This window comes from Metopolophium dirhodum, chromosome 7, assembly GCF_019925205.1.
Source record: "Metopolophium dirhodum isolate CAU chromosome 7, ASM1992520v1, whole genome shotgun sequence".
Classification (NCBI taxonomy): domain Eukaryota; kingdom Metazoa; phylum Arthropoda; class Insecta; order Hemiptera; family Aphididae; genus Metopolophium; species Metopolophium dirhodum.
Window position 1 is genome coordinate 8,089,296 of NC_083566.1, and position 26,248 is coordinate 8,115,543.

General features: G+C 31.8%; 1 protein-coding gene across 4 annotated transcripts; it reads right to left on the reverse strand.

Annotated features, from left to right (window-relative positions):
* Positions 1 to 8,050: 8,050 nt before the first annotated feature.
* On the reverse strand, positions 8,051 to 16,882 carry LOC132949094 (protein drumstick-like). Of its 4 annotated transcripts, none has more exons than XM_061019873.1 (3): positions 16,639 to 16,882; positions 10,164 to 10,713; positions 8,051 to 8,373 (listed from the first exon to the last, which is right to left on the reverse strand). In XM_061019873.1, exons 2-3 carry the CDS (start codon positions 10,370 to 10,372, stop codon positions 8,325 to 8,327), a joined length of 258 nt encoding a protein of 85 aa, XP_060875856.1. In that variant the 5' UTR covers positions 10,373 to 10,713; positions 16,639 to 16,882; the 3' UTR covers positions 8,051 to 8,324. The 4 variants fall into 4 exon arrangements, with proteins under 4 accessions (XP_060875856.1, XP_060875855.1, XP_060875857.1 ...); XM_061019872.1 differs by lacking the exon at positions 16,639 to 16,882 and adding an exon at positions 12,413 to 12,950; XM_061019874.1 differs by lacking the exon at positions 16,639 to 16,882 and adding an exon at positions 11,764 to 12,245.
* Between the last annotated feature and the right edge of the window lie 9,366 nt (positions 16,883 to 26,248).

A 26,248-nucleotide genomic window follows, 5' to 3' on the forward strand; every position in this document is an offset into this window, starting at 1 on the left:
CTGCATAGGTATTATGCTCAGTAAGTAGTAATGATAAATATTATGTATTAAAACCAAAAATCCGGAACCTATATAGATTTTCGTAATAACTATAATATACGTATATGCATATAAGAGCCATACAACATCAACATTAGTCATATTATACAAAAAATATATATTTAACATAATATTATCCTACATATATAGGTATGTACAGTCACACAGAACCATTGCAGAGGTACATATCTATACCAACAAACAAATACAACTCTCATATTTCAATATACATATTACATGACACAGTGGTGGATTTAAGGGGGGAAGAGAGCCTGGGCCCCCCATTGGCCTAGCATCTCGGTTAATAAAATGGGCCGTTTTTAAATATTTGTGTCATAAAACTCGGAAAAAAACAAAGGCCCCCCCCCCAAAAAAAAAAATTCTAGATCTGCCACTTGCATGATGATTGTTGTGGTTTTGTGTACAAATTCTTATTTTCCCCTGATTCCGAGAGGGAGCGATTAAATGTATTGGTTTTATAATTATATGTCTTTATTATTTTTTATTTTTGTACCTAAAGACACTTTTTCTAATAGAAAAAATGGTCTAATCGTCGAATTTAATGGAGGTTTCTGGTAGCAAGTTAGATCTAGTTGGTTCTTTTGAGAGATTAAAATTAGAAATTCTCAGTATAGGTAATTCCCTACTTTTTAAAATAATCTGGTTAAACTTATTATTTTTAACAACCTAACCTCATATACTGAATGAGGATCAAAAATCTTAATAAATTAAAAAAAAAACAACAATACAATTTAAGGTCTAATTATTATATTAGTTTATAATTGTATTTATAGCTATGAATGCCTATGATATATTATATACCATTCCCTGACGCTTTACACGGTTCAGGCACCCTTGTTTAAAATTTAAAAATATATCTATAAATATTTTTTAATTTTTATGGAATAAACATATATTATTATATGCCAGTACGTAATTCTGTAAACCAATGTAGCCAATATAAATATAATACAAATATACAATCATATTAGGGTGAGTAGTCAAATATTATGTTCAATACACCACTCTTGTAACTTATAAGTTATAAGTAATATAGGTATTATACCTAGCGGCTAGCAGGTACACATGCAGTAGGCACATATGCACGGAGGTACCCAAGTGGGGAGGTGATAATAATATTGTTCAAATATTGAACGGACGGTCAAATCGTTGGACGCATGGAAACTCAGTCTGACGGATATTCTCACGACTAGGTATTTATGAATATTAATGAAGAAATAATTGTCATCGGTATATACATAATAAACTATCTCATGTATAGGTATTAGTATTATGTATGTTCGTCATATATTATTATACACTCACAGATTGCTTGCAGATACGGACGAGTGTAATTTATTAAAATACGAAGAAGTTATCGTTAGAAAATAATTTAAGTACGAATCGGCTACCTGTTACTGCGCAGCGTGTAAGACTCGTAAAAAAATATTAATTTCCTTTGCTGTCCGCGGCACAAGCCAATACAATGCTATGTACCATATCTATAATACTTTATAATTGTTGTAAATGTTGTTAAATCCATTGTGAAATGTAGATTGTTAAAAATCAGTTGTTTTTAATGTTCGTTGTAAAAAAATCGCTTGTGTTGAGATTTAATATCTGCAGGTTATAATAGCTGCAGCTGTAATAACTGGACGTCTACACATAATCTGCTGATAAACACCTAGGCCTTATGTGTATTAAAACAATATAAGTCTTGAACTCGATAGAATTATTATAAATGAAAGAAAAAAGAAATATAGCTTTTTTTTAGACGAATCAAATTCGAAATTATTTTGGATCACTGGAGACTAAAGTAGGTACCCATAAGTGTATAACTCTAAAACGTGGTTATAGTTTTCAGTTGTCAGTAGGTATAACTGATTTCAAACAGAACCAAAAAGTAAAAATCATTAAAAACAAACCAACACCGATATGTTTTTACACAAAGCAAACAAGAAGTACCTACAATTCGTATACGCGTATTATATTGACATAATAATATTCATGTAGTTCACATAGAGTAATTTTGGACTCAGGTCTCAGAGTTCAGACAATATACATCGTACTGTAACATAAAACACGTAGGTATATTTGTTCACAAGACTGCTCATATGCATCTATAATCTAAATATAAAACCACTTAAAGACAGTTATTTGTTAGTGAATATTGAATAGGTAGTGAAGTTTCTAGCATGTTTCTTGCTCGCAAACCATAGGTTAGTCTAACCGAACCGAACCTAACCGAAAGTAAAAATAATCAACTTTGCACTACGTATTTAAAGTGTTTAAACACGCAAAATAAATTGTGAATATAGATCGAAGAAACGCGCCAGTTATTGTATACCTGTAATATATATTTAATCATTATAAACAATAATAATATTGTTTATGGCCTAACGACAATAATTGCAAACGATTCACAAGTATAAAAAGTATGTGATTAAGTAGGTAACAAAAATACAATTTAAAAAGTAATCTATTTTAATTTAATGATCATTTAAGCACTACAGGCGATTACCTATATACAATATATTCCTTGGAATTATAGAATTATACTTTTTTTCACCGACCACAATTACAAAAAAACACCAATTAAAAATCTGTACGTAATAATATATTTTATTGATGACTATAGGTAAATAATTTATTATAATTTATCGCAAAACATGTATGCATAACACATTAAACTGCAAAGTAAATAATTGTATTATTATTATCGTCGTTCAAGCGATATATTCACATAGTGTTAGAATTTTTATTTTTTTATATTGTAAACACATTTTATTTGTATTATATATTTGTTTTTTTATAAACATTAACTCACACCTATCCCACCCTGCAGAAAGGGAAACTACGAATCTGTGAAAAATAATATCAAAGACTTGAATGCTGCAAGACGCAAGTGGATAAAACACTATATTATAATATATAAAAACTCTGCACTATCATATTATATGAACGAGACGAGAAGATAGTGTCTCTTAAACCAGATCTCCTCAGTCCAATGTTAGATACACATAATTTTATTTAAACGTAGTTGCGAATTAGGCGGGCAGGTGGACCCACTGGGCTGCAACTCATATTATTAAATTATTTAGATTTAGGTCCTTAGGGGACGATATATATATAATAATTTGTACATATTTATCGTTTTTATCTTATAGTTTTATGCATTTTCAAGTACCAAAATGTTGGTTCCACAACTCACCAAAATAGGCAGTCTACCCATAAATATGTGTAAGTATAGGTAAATTCGTTATAGAGGAAGTCAACCAATTTTTAACTGCATGTACTTTAATATAAATATCGCTATAAGTGGAACTTTAAACTTATATTAGACTATGAGTTATTTTTATCAAGCCCCTGGTGGGATTTTATCCTGCGGGCGCGATTGAAGTCAACGCACTATTTATTGTTTTACGCGCAAAATAGAAAATTTGTGTTCAGCAGAACCAATCTTTGTTATAACTTGTAAGTTGTAAGTTTAGATTAGGCTTTTGTTAATATTTTAATTTCAAGTGCAGCGAGTTATAAGTTATAAGATGCAGAGTTCGGGACTTTACAACTTTTGCTCATTCGTTTCAAATTGTCTGGCTCGACATAAAATCTAGCAGACTGAATTGTTAATTGTATTACGTTTGAAAATAAATCTGTATTAATGGACACTCCAACAATGTGACCGAAGTTAGCTTACATTCAAATTAAAACAATTATTGTATTTCCTGTCACGCGTATTATTTTGGAAATAATTTCAAAACCATGTACATAATAATATATTTCCAGACCAATAATAGACGATACAGTCTATCGTATAGATTACTCTAGCCATGTACGCATCTGCGTACCTAATCATTTTCGAATCGGACACAATATTATAATTTATAATTCCGTGCAGGAATCGGCAGTTCCGTAAATGGTTTTATGGAAATACTGACCGATTATGACTGCGTAATGGACAAGAACTCCAAAACGATTGGCGCGAAAAAATAAATAATTTGGATATTTAGGTAGGTAGTAAAATACTGCTCAATGCACTCAATTCCTCGTATAGGAATTACCAATTGCTATTCTTATCTAGCGTTAATCAGTTATATAATTTATGAATGTTTAATTTATGTATAATATTGTATAGTATGAATGAAAATATAAAATTCAACTGTACAATCTCATAACACGCGTGAGCGGTTAAACCTGCGCGCGCTACATAAAATCATCAACAGTTTTAGGTAGGTATATGGCTCAATAGCTGTGTAAGGTCAGTTAAACTTATTTCAAAGTTATTGAAGTTATGGTACAACTGTTCAAAATATTATTGTTATGGCAAGTCAATAACCAATTCAATAATGTATCAATATAGAAACTATGATTAACTATATTTTATAATTGATTGATGAGTGATGAAAAATAAAAAAAAATAATAATATCATGTTTAAACTTTTGAAAAAAACGCTTTTACAACGCGATCAAATCGTATGATCTTAACACGTCTATTAAAATATCGGTATATGTACCTTTAAATTATTATACTGGCAATGCCTATATACATAATTAACAGAATGTTATTTTAATCTATACAACTGGTAAAATTATTTATAATAAGTAAAATTAATTTGTCGCTATTTCTAAAACCTAATGATAATGATAACACAATATATTATTTAGTAGAGACCTATACCCATCTCATATGTATCATCAGGGCAAACATAATTTTCATTGTAAAAGGTAATCATGTCAGATCCTAAAGTTTAGGGTCTGGTCCTAAAGGCAGATAAACTAGATAAACTTCACAAAATTGTTCTCTATCACCAAATTATTATCTTCAAAAATTAATTTATTAAGTAGGTACCATTAACTATTTGTATCATCCCAAAAAAACTAAAAATTATATAGTAGAATACAGTAGTTAAAATAAAATTAAATTAAAATTTTTAAACTAGTACCTACCTAATTATAATATAGACGATTTGAAATTGATTCTAGATTTAATTTTTAAAAAATTATATGATTATTGTATATATTATTATAATTGTTCTATATTTCTATTATCTGTACTGCATTAATATTTATAATTTTATGTAGTGTTATCGAAGTATTTTTTTTATGAAATACCTAAATGTCTAAAATGTTAAATAAATAGTATGATAATATAATATATAGGCACAATAATTATTAAGAAAAAATATCCACTTACCTTTAAGTTTAAAAGGAAACGATTTTAAACATAGTGATTTTTTATTCTATCTGAAAACATAATATGTATTGAACACTTATTGTATCCTATATAAAGGGACGTAACACTAATATCAGGAAATACTAGTATAATACATTCAGTAGCGCATTTAAGGAGTATCGTATGGTTTTAATATTTTAATCACCTGACATTTCAGGCTCAATATTTTCTTGATAATAAAACAATCTATCATATAATAACCCTATGGCCTATGTATCCTACCCACTAAGATACAATACTGAAATCTATGATATATATATTATACAGTTTTTGTTACCTAGTAAATATATTAGATGAGAACGCAGCGTATTTTGTGAATCATTGTTTGCTAGAGATAATATTTTTTATAATATATATCTAATCATATCTAATAATTTATCGGGGGGACGGAGTGGCCGATCGGACTAAGGCGCCGGTTCAAAACCTCAGCTGCGGGTGGCATTTTTCTTCGGGCAAGTCACGGTGTCCGGAGAGAAGTGCCGCCATCCCCCACACGGGCATGGCAGATACCTACAACGGGTGCCCATTAAAAAATCTGCCAAACTATAAACACACGTGTTATACAGTACCCACTCCCACAGTTAAAAAACCACCCAAAGGCTTAAGTTGCCACGGGTTAATTAATAATAATAAAAAAAATTTATCGAATAATTTGAAAATAATATATAAATTATGTTGTAATTTGGATGTGGGTATGTATCGGTACACGCTTAACATTTTCCAGTAGCAAGTGTTATCCATAATTGATACTTTTGAGACTTTGATTTTTGGACATTTTATAAATATCATTTCATAAATCCGTGACTTGAAAAAAACTTAAGGAGAAAGGTAAAAACACGATTTTGTTCAATCTGAATTTTGTTATTTCTTAGAAATTCTAAAAATAAATGCTTCTTAAATTATGAAATTTACCCCGAGTAAGTAACTAATTCAGTGTTGTATACCAGTATTATTAGTACGAGTGTATGTGTGTATGTCAATAGAATATACTATGGATTAATACATATTTTTTATTAATGTTGAGTATTACACCGAACCTCAACTCAGAATCGTTGTAATAAATACAATGATTATTGCTTTCAAGTGCAATACATCCACAATCCACATACATTACAACATATACACCATAACGCTGAACTACTCAATTATGAGGTACACTCGGAGTTTTAAAACCTTCTAAGCAAAAATATTTCCCCGGGATTTTTCAACACAATATAATATATAAATTAGTATTTTTAATTTTATTTTCCAGTTGCATAACTTCCTCTATACATATTAGTTAATGCCGTTGTGTTGCCAACTTAACTTAATATATATATTAACTTGTCCTGACTGACTGACTGAGAAACTGATTCATCATCGCCTATAGCTGGAACCGTCGGAGCTACGATAGTATGACATTTGGCAAATAGTTTCGTTTTATGACGTAACATACATGTAAAGACCCTCTAAGAACGGATTTTCCAAAATTGTCATTTTAAAGAGTTCCTCAAAATTATATTTACGGTGGAAATGAAACCTTTTTTTGTATATAAATGGTTGCCATATTGGTCACTTGGACAGATCAGGTACGTTTAAATGTGTCAAATGTATACCTATGTTTGTAACTTTTTTTTTTTTCAGTTTATAACCGACGACGCCGCGGGAATTGCTTTCGCATTACTTCCGCGGCGCCGTCAAAAATGTTTGTAACTTATATTATGCTCAAAACTAAATGATTGGTTTTGACGAAAATCCCAGATTGTTTTTAGAGATATCAGAAAAGTTTAGAAAGTAAGTAGTTTAAACTTTATACCAAGTGCTAAATCCAATCCGTGACTTGCAGTTATCCATCTATAGGTCAAATTGATTCACAAAGCTAGGTACACTGACGCCGATTTTTCCGTGAACTGAGGGTACACTTAAACTGAGATAAACCTATATAGCATATATTATATACTATTAGGATTTTCCGCAAAAAGAAAAATTGCACACGGGCGAAGCCGGGTTATTCAGTTAGTAATTTTTAAAATTGTATATTATTTATACTTCCAACTCAAGCTTGTATAGCTTACATAAGATACCTATATAGATAATCCATTTATGAAAAGTTATAACTTAGTATCATAAATATACGTTATGGTTTTTACTCATTATTAATAATAAACATATGTATATATATATATATTAGCAGATAGGAGTAAATAAATTGGAATACAAAAGGTTGTATATAATATATATTATATATAAAGCCTTTTTACCTTGTTACCTAAGGATAAAATAAATAAAGTGACAACGTTGTTTATCATTTACAAATAAATTATATATATTTTTTTTTTATCAACACATATGATACAGACAAATTAAAACTTTAAAATATCTAATAATGTCTAACAATAACTGGTTACATATTTACAAAATTCTAAACCATATTAGTTCATATATAAATAGCATCAAATTATATATATATATATTTATGTATAAGAAAAAAACAATAACACATATTTTTTATCTTATTAAATGGTAATATTGTTTTACTGTAGGATAATCCCACTTTTTTAGAATAACATTAAACATTTCAAAAGGTATTTCTTATATTGTAATTTGCCAAACTTGCGAATTTCAAGTAAGAAATTATTAAGGAACATTCAAAGAAAAATTTTGCTTGAAGAATCATTTTGTGAATAGCTTCTATACAAGTATTTCAGATAGATATACTATTCTAAAAATTAATAATACATTGGTATATGTCTCATTATTTTATCAACGTCTTACAATAAAAATATTAGGAATATAATATTGATTTGTACGACTTTTTATTTTACTTAAAATAACATACATTGTTAATAAATTATTAATTGATTTACATTTAAAAACAGTAAATCCAAAAATTGTACTTGAGTTTTTTTCAAAACTACATATTTTTTAATTCAAAAAGTAAAAATATCGACCAGTCTGCTCAAATATATAATCTTATTAGTACTACAACTTAACAACTACCTAGTTAATGTCTGTCTATCTACATTTACTTCATTACAACAATTTGCCAATAATTTAGCATATCACAATTTTTTCAAAGCTGCAATGCGTACCCAGCTCTGTAATTTGGACTATGAGTTGATCTATATTGGAAAAATAAAAACCATAAACAAAAGAAGTCCGAGAGAAAATTAAAATTAAATAAAAAAATTAAAAAACATTGAAGAATAACATTTGAAAATAATATGTGGCATATATAGTACACACAATCAGATCATATTTTCGTGAGAATTGATTTTTTAGAGAGATCATTCATAAGTATAAGATAAAGAAATAAGTCTATGTGAGATGTGACCTCAAACCGGTATTAGTAAAACAAGCGACCATGCCGTATTATTATATTAATAACGTGAATAGGTAAATTATGAACCGAATTCTTTTGTTTTATTTTTTTGTTTTTACATATTTTGAAATTACTAAATTAGAGAAGAATTAAATAGTACCTATCGCTTACAATATACAGTAAGAAATGTGGCCTATAATAGATTTTGTTTTTTTTTTTAGATAGGTAGGTTTTATAAATAAGGGTTGTCTTGAAGAATCCGTAGTTCACCTTGAGTGGCCACATCTATAAAAAAAAATAAAAAATAGCGAAAAATCCAAAACCCAATGTTAATAACAGACAAGAATGGTTGTTTTTATTTTGTTTTATTTATTTAAGTAAGTGTATTTTTTTTTTAATTTAATTGAATTATATTTGTTATTGTTAAAATATAGTAAGATATTAAATTAAATTAATATCTTAACCTCAAAAAGAATTTAATAGGCAATGTGTCGACATGTTTTAAAACGGTAATAAGTATAGAACGTGAAAAACTGCAAGAGGATAATATAGAACAAGAATTGAAATAAGTAAAAGATTGCCTATATTTAGAACGCAGACTTATATAGGTAGTAATAATAAAATCAACCACCGTAGTAATATAGTAATACCATACACGGAGTTTGTATATAACATCATCACTGAATGTTTGTATTTAGGTAATTATAGGTACTCTAAAAATATAGTTGTATGTTGTATAATATATGCATATATTATGTATTTATATATATTTAGGAAGTATATAAGTATCCAAAATGAACGCAACTCATTTTTGAAGTCAATTCCGTTTCCTGTCAGTTAGTGCCAATTTATTATCAAGACAATTATTGTATGCGCTGATGCCAAATACATCGCATATTATTATTATTTTTCGTCAAGTGTTTATTTTTATACCTCAAAGCAAATGTTAATAGAATTTTAGTGACCTTATTATATATAGGTAGGTGCAGTATAGTTAATTAATTAATGTATAGGTTTTGCGGTTGACTCCAAAAATTGCGTTAAAAGTTCATTTTGTATTAATATAAGTATAATAACATTGTATTTGTAACAAAATATATAACATAGGTAGGTATAGGTAAAGGTAGAAACATTTTCTCGTCATCCGCGGGTTCCCGGTCACGAAGGTGGTCTTTTGGCAACAGCAACCGCGGTTAACAATATAATATATATATACAATAACATATTATATTATATTAAACCCGCGAATTGGAAATTCAAAAGAATTTTTCGATTGTGAAAAAAATTCATTCGAATTCCGGGAGTAAGAGGAGGCGGCTTTCACAACCTCGAATCCGACGCTGGCGACGACAATATTATATATGTACACGGCAGTTTCAAAACGAAGTAGTATACAGTAAGTATATAATATTATATAGAGTAATATAAGTGTAGTAGTAGTATAGCAGTGGTATAGTATAGTGATAGTTTATATATATACAAATAATGTGTGTATTATCATAGGTAGGTACTATAATAACATATATAATACAGTAGGTGGTATATTATATAATATGGTATGCAAGGACTCAATGCGATTTCGACACTGACCTGTGTTGTTGCAGGCTGTCCTGCCGTTTGAACGACTTGTAGCACATCTCGCACCGGTAGTTGACCGTTGGCAGATGGTTGCGTTCGTGTATAAGCAGCGAATAGTGTTTGTTGAACGTCCGGTTGCAGTATTTGCACACAAACTCCATTTTGACCCGCTTGGGCCGGAGTCTGTGGTTTTCCGAGTCGAGCTGTATTACCGCGTACATGGTCGGGCCGCTGCAGCGTTCTCGCCTGGCGCTCCACGAGCTGATTACGATTACTATATATTAACGGACGTCCGTCGACGGCGGTGACTCGGGCCGAGTCTCGGTCGTCTCGTTGGGAACGGGTCGACAAGATAACCCGGGGGGGAAATACACACAACTATTGTAATAATATTATGACGTGTAGTGATTTTCAGATCGGTGTCCTGCAATATACGCGGCCAACACGTGCAGAGATCTATAATAAAACAGGCGCGTATATTACGTATAATATATCTATTTCAGGCGGCTACCACGGCTGACTGTATGGTGGTGGTGACGATGACGACGACGACGACAAGACGCTGTGAAAACAAAACAAACGCAAAATGAAAGTCATTGTATTTGTATTATACTGTACATCGTACTATAACATAATATATTACAATATTATTATTATTATTATTATTATTTATTACCAATGGGTTTTCGGCGGTTACGCGCGCGTCAAAAAAAACCAAACACTATACACGCTGCAATAATATGCGAACGACAACAATAGCCGGGTGGCGTTCAAGGATTTTGAGTAGGAGTTTGCGAAATCAGACAGACATGCCGACAATTACGTACGGATATAATGTGTGCATGCACCGCAATGACGCGCCGCCTACCTGGAGCGGACCACGTACTGCAGTGGTGACCGACTTGTTGCGGCACGGGAGTAATTCAAGGCGCTCCAAAAAAAAAGAAAAGGAGTTTTGACTGCGGAGAGAAGACGAGACTATGATGATATCGATGGTAAATAAAACTGGAAAAAAAAAGTAAAGAAAAAAATCGTATTCATCTTGTACGCGCATACGTGACGGCCGGTGACGTGATTTCAACACCCGCACTGATGTGGTGAAAATAATATTAATATGAACCTATATAAAACAGAGCTGGGTTGACTGACAAAAAGGTCGATGAAAAAATGAAAGGTGTAAGCAACAATAATAATCTATATAACGCATGCAGCATACACCAACGGTCGCGGTGTCGTCGCCAGCAGCGGATATTATATTATAAGTTAATTATCACGGATATAATATACCTTAAACAACTATACAGCGGAATAACCTATTGGTGTATAGTATTATAACCGTGAGAAATCCGAAAGGCGTCAAGTTAAGTCACTATACGGGTACACTTAACGTACGAGGTATCACGCTATATTATAATACCTAGTATACGTCCTGCAGTCTATAACCGACAAACGGAAGACGATAATATACGAATAATTAACAACTACCCCGCGGTCGACGACGAGAGCACACGCGATATTGAAACGATCCCGACGAGGAGAAAAAAATGAATAATATGATTATATTATTGTTATTATTATGTAATACAATAATAATATAATTTAGTTGAAATACCAATGATATAGTATGGCGTTGGAAATTTTCCGACAGGAGAGGAGCGGTTTCGTGCGTGTCCGACGGCTGCGGATGTTGTGCACTTGTGCGCGGTGGAAAACGACCAAGCGGAGGTGAAGAGTAAAGGGGTATAGGCGGAGTCCGGTAGCCGGCCGAACACCGGTAGCCGCGGTGGCCGCCATTAATTCGTCCCCACCACCGGTGAACTACTACCGCGGTTACGCGCCGGGTCGGTCGACGAACACCGGTAGTCCATTACGATGTATTTCGCGCGCACCAACCATGATCAACGGGTTGACACGACCAAGTCGGCCGCGTACATCGCATACACGATGATATATTATAATATACAAATTACATTATAATAACTGACATTGTAGCTGCGCCTGTGCATATATGCCTATATTGCACGCTTCATAATAATAATACATATATAAATGATTACGCAGACCTAACTAACTGCCATCTGCCTATATTATAATATTACGTTTTTATAAATCGAAATAAAGCGACGACGGTAAATCGAAAAACATAATATCGTAATCGCGTAGACGGGTAAGAAAAAATGTTAAAAATAGAGACGGACGGCGAAAAAAAATAATTGTAAGAGACAAAAAAAAATTTATTTTAAATAATGTTTAATACTTACAATGCTCGCGTGTATTATATTCTGTATATAGGTACAAATATTCTATTTCGTGCACTGCACCGTCATGTACGCGAGTACAAATAATATATTATATTATATACTATTTAATACTATAGCATATATAGTAACGTAGGTACACTATATTATAAATTAATATATCATAAGAAGACGACGACGACGACGACGACGAAGAAGAAGACGACCGCGGTAAGTGGTGATTATTGCGGAACTCACTGGACTGTAGCACACGAAAGTCAGAAGCGGTCTCTCCACACGGCGACGGTCGAGAGTGTGTGTAGCGTGCGCGCGCGTACGTGTGTGTGTGTGTGTGTTACGGCGGCAACAACAGCAGCAGGAGCGGCGGCGGCGGCGGCGGCAACAGCAGCAGCAACAGCAGCGACGAGTACGACGACGGTAACAACCGGGCGCGGCGGCGTTGTTGTATTCGACGGAGACGACGACGGCGGTAGTAGTAGTAGTACACCGCACCGGATCGGCGCGCGCGTTCGGCTGCTCCCCGGGTGCGCTACCCGATCGTCGGCGGGTGCATGGGCGCGAGCAGCCGCGGCCGGGGACCCAATGGGTGCCGTGGGAAACGCACGGAAGCCGGAACAGGCCACGCCCGTTAGCGTTCTGGTTGGCCACTGGGCGCGCCAGTGCGCCACCACGCACACCGCGCGGCCGTCGTTTACGTGGGCGCGCGGCGGAGACGACGACGATCGCTTGTATCGCTTTATTGTTTCTTCTCCCGACGCCCTACCCTTATTACGAACGCCAGTTGTTGCCTCCGAAGACGACGACGACCGCGACGCCGCCTCAACGGTGGCCGACCGGTTTTTCCCCAGGCGGCTACCAAGAGGATACCGCGGTTACGACGGCGCGGGCTCCGCACGGACTTATATTTTATAGGTACATCATAAACTCCGAAAACGCGCGTAGTATAATAATAATAATAATAATAATAATAAATACCGAATAAATTATAATAATATTATACACCGCGCGGTATAAGGTGACTTGCGTATGTAATGTATACACATGATGCAAGCGACACGACGCCGCTCTCGAATTAGTATTGTTAAAACAATATACCGGCTGGGTGGGGCCGATGACTCGATATTTATTTGGGCCGGCCTAAGCTCGTTTTAGCTATATACAGCCGGTACTATATGCGGATACTGTGTAGCAGTGGCGTACCCAGGGGCTAAGGGGGCTTCGGTTTCGGCTTCGGGCCATCCGCCGTTGACCGCGTTAAAATATAAACTAGGTAGAATTTTTTTTGACAATATTATTTTTATATTTTTAAAAATTTAATATTTTTGGAAATAATAAGTGGTGTTCGTAAAAATAATAATCATGTTTCCTATACTTAAAATATCTTTCAAAAAGATACCCTGCTGACGAATACATTTAGATGATTGGTCTAAAAGATAATATACATATAGTGTTTGTGCTCACTGCTCAGTATAAGTTAATTTATGTCGTGCACTATTAATACCTACGCTGTTTTGAAACATGCATATTTTGTACCGTATAGGATCCAGTGATCCATAGACATTTAATAATATTATAGTTACATAATCTTTTAGATAGCGTACAGTTTTGCATATTTCGCTGGGTACATATTATTATATTAAAAATTGATCACCTGCCACATGATTATATTCTCTTGTTTTCGTTAGTTGATAGAACACCCAACCAAATTTAAGTTTTCCAAATCTCCTTGGTTGCGTTAATTTCAAAGTTCCTCCTTTTTCATCACGTAATATCCATTCTATCTTCCAATATGCCATCTATACTAATACTACGCATGTCTACAATAGCAATGCTGCTTTAGGAGCAAGCAGGTGCAGTATGATGCAGATAGCCAATGTATAATATATCTCTGTTCTTACTATTTTTCTTCTTCATAACTTCACACATGCTTATAGGTACTACCTAGGTATATCATGTAAATGTTCCTACATTTGTGGTTAATTAATTACTCAAAACTATATATTACCATATTATTATTTAAATGATATTATTGTAATGTAATCATTGGGCTATCAGCCCGTATATCTACTATAAATAAAATAAATAAAAGAATTATAATATTGTAGTTAAAATAGTTGGGTAAGTATATAAAAAATAAAAAATAATGATATAATTTAACATTTTAACGTATTATATATTAGGTATATTCATAGCTATAGGTAGATGTGATATAATATATATTATAATTATAATATAATAATTTATAATGAAAAAATATTGTAACTACATTTAATTTTTATTTACTTTGTTTAGCCCCCTCCCCGACCATTAAAAAATCCTGGTTACGCCATTGTAAATATATAGATAATACCTATACCGACCACAGTAAAATATATTAAATATAATATGGCACTATTTATTCTATACATTTTTAACAGAAAAACATTTCATTGGACTATTTAATACACATAATATAATATCGTCTATATAAACATACAATATACTATGACATAATATGTATTTTATGGACCTAATAGGGGGGAATCAGAAGGATTATAAGCTTAGCCCTCCGTGAGCAGTCTAAAGCCCTTCTTTAAGATATTTTACATTATTTATTAAATTGAATTAGTACAGTTACAATTCCTACATATATATTATTGTTAATTGTTATACAGACATTTTACTATATATTATCAAAATTGTGTCAATGATTTGATATATTATTGGTATATTTTTAGACCTATAAATAAGATTCTCTTTTGTATATCCCAGATCCTGTTGAGTCTTGTAGGTATATATATACACTCAACAGTGACGACTGACAAATCACAATCTTATAGGTATTCGTATAATCGTAGTGTATCGCAGTCAGCCATTACTGAAGATAATAACATAATATGAAGGTACACACAATAATAGTTCATGCCTTAACCTACATAATATTAATTTGTGAATTTGTTGCATTGTATCATAGATAAAATTAAATGCTGTATGTAGAGGAATAGGGACTGATGGGTGACACCCCCTTTGCTCTTGTAACCATTTGGGCTAAAGCCCTATTTGAGGACCTATTTACGTCTATGATTATATATTATGTCTATAAAGTATATAATAAATTACAATTGTACAGTACCGGTACCTGGGTATAAAGGTTAGGTACCAATACCTATATATGGCTATATACTTTACCAACGTTAAATTATAGGGCCATAATATTGAATAAACCAATATTCAATACATAATACGTAATATAATACATATTATTATGCGATATAATATATCCATTACCCCCACCTTTACCAATTAATTTCAATTCTCGAGATCAAAATATTTTTTAAATAATTAATAGTTTTATCTTAATTGGCTTTCTAAACAATAATATTATTAATTTTCTAAATTAATAATTATACCTTGAATTCTGTAATATAATATAACAAGTATAGGTTGTACCTACACAACTATATACTATTAGTAATACTCTTAGTTAGAAAAAAGTGTTTATGCTGATTAAATAGTTACAATCAATAAGATGTTAAAATCAATTAATAGGTATACCGATCTGCCTACCTATAACCTATAGTTGTATTATTATTTTAAATCATTATTGTATTAACTATTCAGGTTAGGTATTTTAAATTATTATATATATTTTATATGTATAGGTACAATATCTTAATATTACTAGTACCTATATTGGCTATTGATTTTGTAATATATAATATACAATTTAGAAATGTCTAACTGGCAAAGTTTAGGGCTAACTGTACCTATACTATTGTATTGTGTATTTATAATTTATGTAGGCATTTGTATTACTAAAACAAAAAGGTAGATATATATAATTCGTTATGTACATAATATATAATATTATATATATATATGTGTGTGTATATAGGTAGATAATCGGAATAAAAATCCCCAGACTCCAAGTATACCTAATACCTATACTATAAGTATATTATATTTGTAATTACATATCAATAATGTGTCAATTATACACTAATTAGCGTTTAAAAAATATTTGTTCAATCATTTTGTGATCAATCATGTGCTATTGTGAGTAATACTATAGTCTGGAGAATTCCTAGAGTTGGGGATTTTTATTTCGCAATTCGTACAGTATATATTGTACCTATATATTCATCATAAAATCAATGTTATTATAGGTATATTCTGCGCGCTTTAGTAATAAATAGGCACTGTTCAAATAAATAAGTAGTATAATATGAAAATAATATAAAACGACTTACCTGCATAAACCTGCTGTTTGAAGAATAGCTGAAACCTCCGAATATTATATACTTTTAGATCATAAATGTTTGTATTTTTTTCTTGTATAATATAATCAACTTAAATATATTAGACAATATGTAATAAAATATTTAAATTATACACTTGTTCCTATGCTAAACGATATATTATAAAAGATTAATGTGAAGGCCAACATCGCGCAGTATCAGACTGAACAAGTCGAAAACGCGGTGTCTGGGAATAAGTCACGATGAAGACTGTTGTAGTCTGTATAATATGTGCGGTATAGTCATATAGGTATATATTTAGAAGCGATTCGAGTACGCCCGTATAATATACTCAACCGGATTTTTGGTCAATAAGCGTTTATCTTGATAATTATTATGAGATACCAGCTGCTATTATATAATGCATCTTAATATAAATTATACCTAATAATATTGTTACTAATGAAGCACGACTATACAACAGTTCGAACAATCTGTACATATTTTCAAATATAATTTTGACCTTGTAGTACTTGGTATATAACTGTAGTAGTATACCGTAATTTTTTTTTTTTTTTGGGGTGGGTAAACTTTTTTAAAGTTGTAAAATTTAATTTATGAAATCCAATTGGTATTATAATAATTTATCATGTACCTAGGTACCTTTTTTTTCCTTTTACCTAACCTATAGGTACCTAATATGATAACTACTTAACTATATATTATATTATACTGTCTGTTTGCGTACCAGACTATAGTTAAAAGAACGCTACACCCGCATGTGTTATCTCCGTCTTACAAATGTACAACATAGCAAAAACTGTTTTGCGCGGGAAAGAACCGAGAAGGCTATAATCATAACTAAGAAACGAAATTTTCACCATATAAAAAGGAAAACTTTGGCTGTGCAACGTTGATTTTATTTTTTTGATATCATCTATATCAAAAAAATAAGAAGAACATTGCACAGCCAAAGTTCTCCTTTTTATGTGGTGAAAATTTTATTTCTTCTTTATGACTGTAGCCTTCTCGGTTCTTTCCCGTGCAAATTTTTTTACCAAGTTGTACATTAATTGTAAGACGGAGACAACGCATGTGGGTATAGCGTCTTCTTAAGGGGAATCGATACCCGTGATTTTCTGTTTTTGTCTAACACACTCGCGACATAGTATTTTAGACGTGTTTTTTGCCAAACGTTCCAATTGATCTATCAAAGCGATAAGAATTCTGAAAACAGATTTGAATTCGTCGTCGAGTCTACTTTTAATCGACTTTCCCACATTTTTGATATTATCCCCCCAAATTCCAGAAAACGTCATATTAAAAAAGAGTATTTAAACATTTTTGTATTTCAATTTTTGGAGAAGCTAAAATCAAAAAATAAAAATTGTGGGAAAGTCGATTTCAAGTAGACTTGACGACGAATTCAAATCTGTTTTCAGAATTCTTATCACTTCATTGTATCAATTGATATGTTTGGCCAAGAACCCGTCTAAAATCCTATGTCGTGCGTGTGTTAGACAAAAACAGAAAATCACGGTATATGGAATCCCCTTAAGTTTATATTGTTGTACCTATAATATTTTATAATACAATCATATGGAGACGAGTTATGTTGGAGTCTGTATATCTAAAATAGTATAATATAGAAATGTATGTCATAACTCATAAGATGTTGTAAAAGCTTTGTCGACGATAACTATTCGGCTTATCGAACAACCACCCGTATATCTAATGCTGTTTTTCCCGTCATGGATTTGCCAGTATTAGATAATATAAGAATGGATAGGACGTGCCTATATCAGTTTCATATGGGTCCATGTGCTTTTTTGGGGAAGAAAGAACGTAAAGAGAGAAAGACGATATGAGGCATTTTTTAAGCTTATGTCCAAAAACTGTTTACAATATTTGTCAATTTGTATTTTGATTGTTTTGTCTGAAAATGGAAATTGGAATACTCAAATTACTCTAAACTTTGCGTACATAATTAATTGTAATTAAAATATAGAATAATATAGATCGTTAATTATTACTAATTAATCATTAATGTTATTTATTATCGTTTATCAAATATCATATCAATATTTGCCCCATATAACATTAAAAAAGTATCACTAAATGTTCTAGTGATAAGTTCTTATGTCCTATCCATTCTTATATTATCCATGAGTACAACAAGTATTATTATTTAAAATTAATACTTTTAACTTAGATACCGAGCGGAGCGATGAATGTATTGGTTTTACAATGATAATAATATACGATTGTTTTAGATGCTTAGCAAGGAATGCTATTATTGGTTACTTTGTGTTTATTTTTCAATCTGTCGAGGCCTTTTAGGGCAGTAAAAATGCATACATTTTCAACTTTGGGGATGGTTTCTGCACCTGCAGGTAACAAATTTAATCTAATTGGTTATGTTAGTACAAAGTAAAAAATCAAAAATTAATTTTTTTGTTTTTCCGGCGTTTTTGAAAACTACAGGGAATTTTGACCTCCCCAACGAACCAACTAGATTTACTCTCCCATCAAACAAGATACTGAAGTTGAAAATCGAAGCATTGTTTCGACTACTTAACGTACACACACACATATCAACAAAAAAAATAATAAAAATAAAACGCATCGCATCATTGTAAAATGCTCAGTACCTATTTAAGAATGTTTACGCAAACCGGCATATTAGATAAAATTTTGTTTTTCGGTGTTACCCAAAAACAAATGATATAAATACTTCAAATTTTCAGTAAATATTTATATTAGTATTTTCTATACATGATAAAATTTTCAAAATATTTTGACTCTTTTTAAGTATCTTTTTTTTGAGAAAAAGTACAAATTATTCTATATTACCGTATAACCGGTCTTTACTATACGTATGTAAGCCATAATTACTGTATACTATAGTAAAAAACCAACAATTTGCACCAAGACATTAAAATAATAGGTGCGTATTAAATGTTAAAATAATCATTGATGAAAATTACTAGTATTAAATATTAATAATCAATGATATTAAATTCGAAAAAACAGAAATAACAAATAGTTATATACCTATACAATATAAACACAAATTGGTGATTGGTGTTCACAGATTTTTCTTTTGGCAATAAATGGGAGACACAAAATATTAACTTTAAATTAGTTAAAAGCATGACGAAAAACCCAAACTAATTATTTGACTGCACGCATATGACGTAGGTACAGGAGCGAAAACATTTCTATGCAATCATTTAATCGATTAGACTTTAAACTTTTGAGTGAACTAATTGACCTATTATAATATAATTTATAATATTATCAAACATTATCTGTTTGTACGCTGTGACGTCCTTTTAATAAACATTTTTATATCGATTATTTTTATAATCTACGTGTAATTACCTTGTACTTTACTGTATATAGTTATAGTTATGTGTTTCCCCGTGTTCTGAGTTCACATTAATTGCAACTGTATCGACCGTTTTCGTACACACATAATGCTATAACACGCTCACGTGCATGCTGAATGCCAATAGTGCCTATAAATAGGTATAATTTCATGATCATGTGTACATCGTATAAAATAACTTAATAATCGATATTATTTATAGTCGTGCCAGTTTGCAAAATAATCAAGTTATATAATAGTTTAAATTTTTAAACCTACATAATAATCAAGCCTACTGTCTACCATATATATGATTAATACCTACTCTTTGAGTTAAATGTAATCTAACGAACAAACAAAATTTTATATAAAATACATGTAAAAAAAAATGTTGGCTAATAACCTTAGATGTTGAAGCCGGTAAAATCAGGCAGTGAAATTGGTAGGTACAGTTTAATATGCTTGATAAGCAAAAGCCAGATACGCATCTATAGGGCATACCTAATATTATAGCCCGATAATAAGTATTAAACGGATACAAGTCGTCGCCGATATGTCTTTCGTGTTGCGTGATGCGAATATTATGGATATAATAAATTGTAGGTATACGTCATAATTCAATTTCTGATATTATATAGTGCATGGCTAAAGAATATACCTACTTGATACTTCAGTAAGTATTCAATATTGAATATATTCATTACCTACTCAGTGGTGGGGGTCACGGTCTGGCCCGAACGCTATGGGAAGTCCAAAGTATGTTTATATTTTACTAATAATATAGGTATATATATAGACATATTATAGTGTATACTGCTTAAGATTTATTTTAATGTTTTAAAACATAATAATATTATACTTAGAATTACATTTTAATTTTATGAATCAGTAGCAACGGCCAACGACTGTGACTAATATGTTACCAACGTAATTTTCGTGTGTATGGAGTAGTGGGTACTTATTATTATGATTACGTACTTGCTGGAAATTTAAAAATTTAGTTTATACGTATTTTGCATACAATAAAGGTGGACACTATATATTTTCAAATCGCGAGTTCAATGACGGGTTTACTCAAAATACCATAATATGGTAAGAATATCATATTATTACGATGTAGCTACTTATTACTATAATATTATTCTGTGTACTAGATAATCTTCATGGAACGATTCATATTATACTAAAACATGAAACAATATTAAAAAGTGTATAAAATAATGTCTGAAATTGGACGAACACCCCTAAGATCTCTTGAATATTTCCCTAGATGGCAGTGCCTTTGAAAATAGTAACCGGGCACTAGAGCCCACATTTTGAAATTTGAAGTTTGATTTCTATATTTAGTACTAGTCGTCCTAATGATGATTGTATCTGCCGACCATCACCGTTGATTGAAAAGTGGCCAATAATTTGGGAGTCGTAAAAACGGTGGAGTACGATTGCGCGCGTTTTACCTTTTTGCGTATACGATTGCGCGCAGTGCCGAAATAACAAAGATAATGATTTTGACTATTCAAAAGCGTACGACTGCACGTGAAATTGGATGCGACGTTGCCAAATCGTCATTAAAGTTTAAAATAATTATTATTATAGAAAAAATCAATATTTATAGTTTAGGTATATTCGTGAGGGAATTTACAATAAAGATAAAAGATACAATATAAAAGTATATGAACTAAAATATAATTACCTACTTCTTAGTGATGGAAAGTTTGTCTGGTATCGGCAATAATAAGTAATAAATAACGTACGGATCGCCACAATCGGAACCTAACCGGGTATTTACCGTGCACCTGTAATCTGTATATTTGGCAACGTTGCTTGGAAGTAAAAATAATTTAGCGCGCACAATCGTACGCCTAAAAAGGTACCGCTGATGAGGACCGTGCGCAATCGTATTGCAGCCTAATAAAATCGGGAAACACAAAGAAGCCATGGGATGAAAAGTTTGATTACCTACCTCTGTACAAGAGTTATTCATTAAACATTAGTCAAATTTAAATAACTACGTAATCGTCCGTCGCCGTAATCATAATATATATTTTTGATTTTCTCTCATCCGTACAAATATTGTATTATGTATCCGATGGGTTTTCAATTATTTTTACAAAACATATTATATTATATGGCCAAGGAATAATTATTAGAAAATTAATATGCATAAAAATATTATATTTTTTATATTATATTATAATACTGTTTACTATACTACCTAGCCTATGGGTGGCTATATCATTTATAGGCATTTTTTAAAAAATCATATATACAAACATAAAACTCTTAAGTATTATTGACGCGGTTATCACTTACCAGAAAGTTTACAGTTAAAATTAAAATTTTCATAATTCAATTAAATTATAGGTAGACTATCAAACAGCGAAAAACCTATTAGGTTTGACATCAAAAGTAGGTATATATATAAGGTACTTATACACACACGACCCACGTGGGATATAGAATTATGTTATAAAGTATATGTACATACAGCAATATGCATGTAATGCTTTATTTGAACCTTATATTGTACTATAATGGGCCCTATGTACGCGCCACTTATATGGCTATAATACACCACACATAGGTATGAACATTTTTACCATCTATAATTAAAGAATTTCTCATAAATGTACGTTACTCATCGGAAATCCACGATGTAAAGTATTATTATTATTTGTGTTTATTACCTATATTTGTATCTGACCGGAAGTATGCAGGTGCATGTTGTATATACTTAAATGCCTACGCATTTGTCGTCGGGATGAACGTGAGCGTGGATAAATATTTGCGAGCCGAGCCAATTTAAGGAAATAACATTTTCTTACAATATACCGATATTCCTATTTCTAGAATATTATAGTATGTGCGTTGTGAACATGGTGAACAAATAAGGTTTAAATAGTGGTGGTGTTTCGTGATTATTATTCTATAATTTTAAGACAAAAAAAAATAACTTTTTAAATCTCCTTCGGCAGGGTGACTATGGCGACTGCAGGTCAGGGACAGTAATTTATGGACAAGGACAACATTTTACCGATGGTTATCTGAAAATGAATTATTAGACTGAAATCTGATTGGTATGTGTGACGAGGGGTTTATTTCTCGATTATTGTTGTGTGCATATCTATTATGGATATAATATATAGCAACGTTGGACCTATAAGGGGTTGCCTAATTCGTTATCCGGTAATCGGATTAAAAAAGTATACATTTTCTCGGTCGCACGGAAAATCAATGAATCATAGATATAGTTTTTGGGCTGAGTTCAATGTTATTTTTCTGTCCATTTTTTCTTACCTATAGGCAGGTTAAATTAATTAAAATTAATTTTTTTTAATTAACGTTACCATAACAAAAAAAAATGTTTTATAAGCAAATTGCCGATTAAAACAAATGTTCCGCAATTCGATAGTCGGAATAAACATAGCACGCATAACATTCCTCTACAATCTATAAATCATAAATATGTTTTTATTAATAAAAGTAACCATCATGACAACAAAAACGTCTATTTTGCAAAGATAAATAAAAACTCTGTATCCAGCTCAAAACCATAATAATAAATATGTTAAAAAACGTACATTTTTTCGGTCGCATGGAAAATCAATGAATCATATAATATGTATTATGTTTAAGCTGAATTTTGTTTGGTATAGACGAGCTAACCCAAAGGTAAATATAAAACTGTACTATCGCCGGAGAATCCGATGCTTAAATATTTCGGTTACATATTGCGTATATAATAACCATTGATATATGTATAGGGTACCTATAGTTCTACGCTAACATTTGAACATCTGAATTCCAAAGTATACAGTAATCTATAGATTACATAACCCATATTTACTGGAATACTACGAGATGATTTGTTATGACCATAATTTTACCATTTCTATTAGTGATAATATGGTCGATTTCCACCTGGCTCTTGGCTCCTAGTATTTGGGTTAGTGATATAGTTCCTACAGAAATTTAAAAATGTTTCGAACTGCACGTTTAACGGATTACAGAGAATAAGAAAAACAAAATTGTCAAATAACGATAAATAATATCTGATTAATTCAATTTGAATACAATTATTATAGGCAGATAATCAGATAGATATCGGAGTATGTGTTAAAACATGATGCTGGCATCCGCAAATCGATTTTGGATTTTACGAGTGATGAGGGGGGGATGTACCAATTATGGAATTTCGGTTACAAATTTTTACAAATTGTATAAGAATTACTGAAGTGGTTTTTGAGTTGAATTTCAAACTTGCAGGTGCCACCGTTACGCACCTCGTAAAAAGAGCCAGACAAAACTAAAGGATTTGGTTTGACGGATTCAAGTTTTTAAAACTGATTTTAATTGATTAACAATAGTTTACTAGGTTATTTTAGAGTAAATTTTGAATATCTATTTTTTTCAGCTGTGATATAATATATGAATACAAATTTGATATTTTTAATTATATTATTCATCATAACAACATTATAGGAATATTAAAAATCGCCTATTTTCAAATCTAATAAACATATTAATCAATCATAATCCATTTTCAAAATTAAAATGGATCAAACCAAATTCTATTAGTTTTTGTCTAGATTTTTGGTCTATAAGCCACTTTTTTTCCTCAAATACAGTCCCATTATTAGTTTTTTAGGAAAGCAATATACATACAAAAACAAATACATATATAATATATCGATCACAAGGTATAACTATCTGATCTGGCTGCCCTGCATGTCATGATGCAGTGTAATTGCTGTCACTGCGCATGTAGGGCGTTTAAATAATATACTTATGATGATATTATACAATGTGGAAACGGGAATACCAGCAATACCACTGAACTTTATTATACTGTATATTTTAGTTCAGTGGGGAATACTAACGGTAATATTATATTAGGTACTTTTGACTTAAAAGGAATGATGAGGGCATTTAGACCTAATATAAGTGTACGAACAATCTAGAAGTCGTGACAGACATGCATAATATGTATGCCGATCTGTTTCCGTGAAAAAAAATCCGAATTATCTGCAGTACCGCCTCACAAACAATATTATAATATATATTAGCCATTTATATAATATAATAAACAGTGCCTATTATTTTGTTGTCACGTGGACTCGTGACGACACTGATGAATGATTCGAAAGTAAGTGACCACTACCCCTATACAAATGTATAATATGTCCGATCATCCTGCACGCACAATTCCTCTGAAAACGTGTATACACATGGGTAGGTACGTATATTTATTTGCAGGTACGTGCATCATCCGAACAGTAAAAAGAAGGAGTGTATGTATAGCATATATTATTCTTGTGCTCGTTTTCGTTATTTCCTTTTCCGATTTGTGGTTTTTTTTTTCTTCTTACCGACCACTCGCCGTTGCCCCTTTTTGCAACATCAGCAGAATTCTTACACCAGAAGTCCCGGACCCCGGCGACAGATCGTACCTACCTACATACGCGCGCACGCTGTGCGAGTTATATTGTAGCGTTGTTATTTTTGCGCGCTGCCGAAAAATATAAAGAAAAATAATAGAAATACGGATTCCTGGTCAAAACCGCTGCTGTTGTACGCACAATGCCGTCGGTAGTCGATGATTTTTTAATAGCCCCGGAATATAATAATGCGCGTGGGATATGGGTACGGGTTTGTTTTTTTGTTGTTTTTTTTTTTTTTAGGTAGGTACCTACTGTTTGATTGACATTTTTGCAGCAGGTCCCTTCTGTGTGTTCGCCAACTACATATATTTATATAATACCGCCGCCCCCGCACTGCACGCGAGAGCAGCTAATAACACGCACGATCCTATTTTACGCACAGCACGTCATGTGGTGGATTTGACTCGTATTAGGTAGGAACACAATATAATGTACAAGTGTTAATATCATTTATATTATACCGGACGTTTGATTTATGTGTGGCGATGCACTCTCATAAAATCGTTTAAATTTCACACGCATTTAAAACCCCCATATAGCAAGCGTATGTTTTACCTGAGTATATACTTACTGCCTTTATTCTGCAGTATACCCGCAGTATACTTGTATTATATAAATGCGTGGAGTACACAATGGAAGTATTATATTATACGCACTTGTCGCGCCCTTATAAGATTCATATTATTATTATTATAAAGAAAATGTGTTCGATTCATACATATAAGTAGGTACCATATTATATTGAACACATATTCAAACCGCTACTGGCGTTTCCCTGCAATACCGCACGCACGATAGTTATTATAGTCTG

Bases quoted from the DNA above. Each gene is read 5' to 3' on its own strand.
- LOC132949094 (XM_061019873.1), bottom strand. From the start codon at position 10,372: ATGTACGCGGTAATACAGCTCGACTCGGAAAACCACAGACTCCGGCCC. The intron at 8,374-10,163 runs GTCAGTGTCGAA...TTTCCAATATAG, and splicing joins GACAGCCTGCAACAACACAG to ATCAACTCATAGTCCAAATT.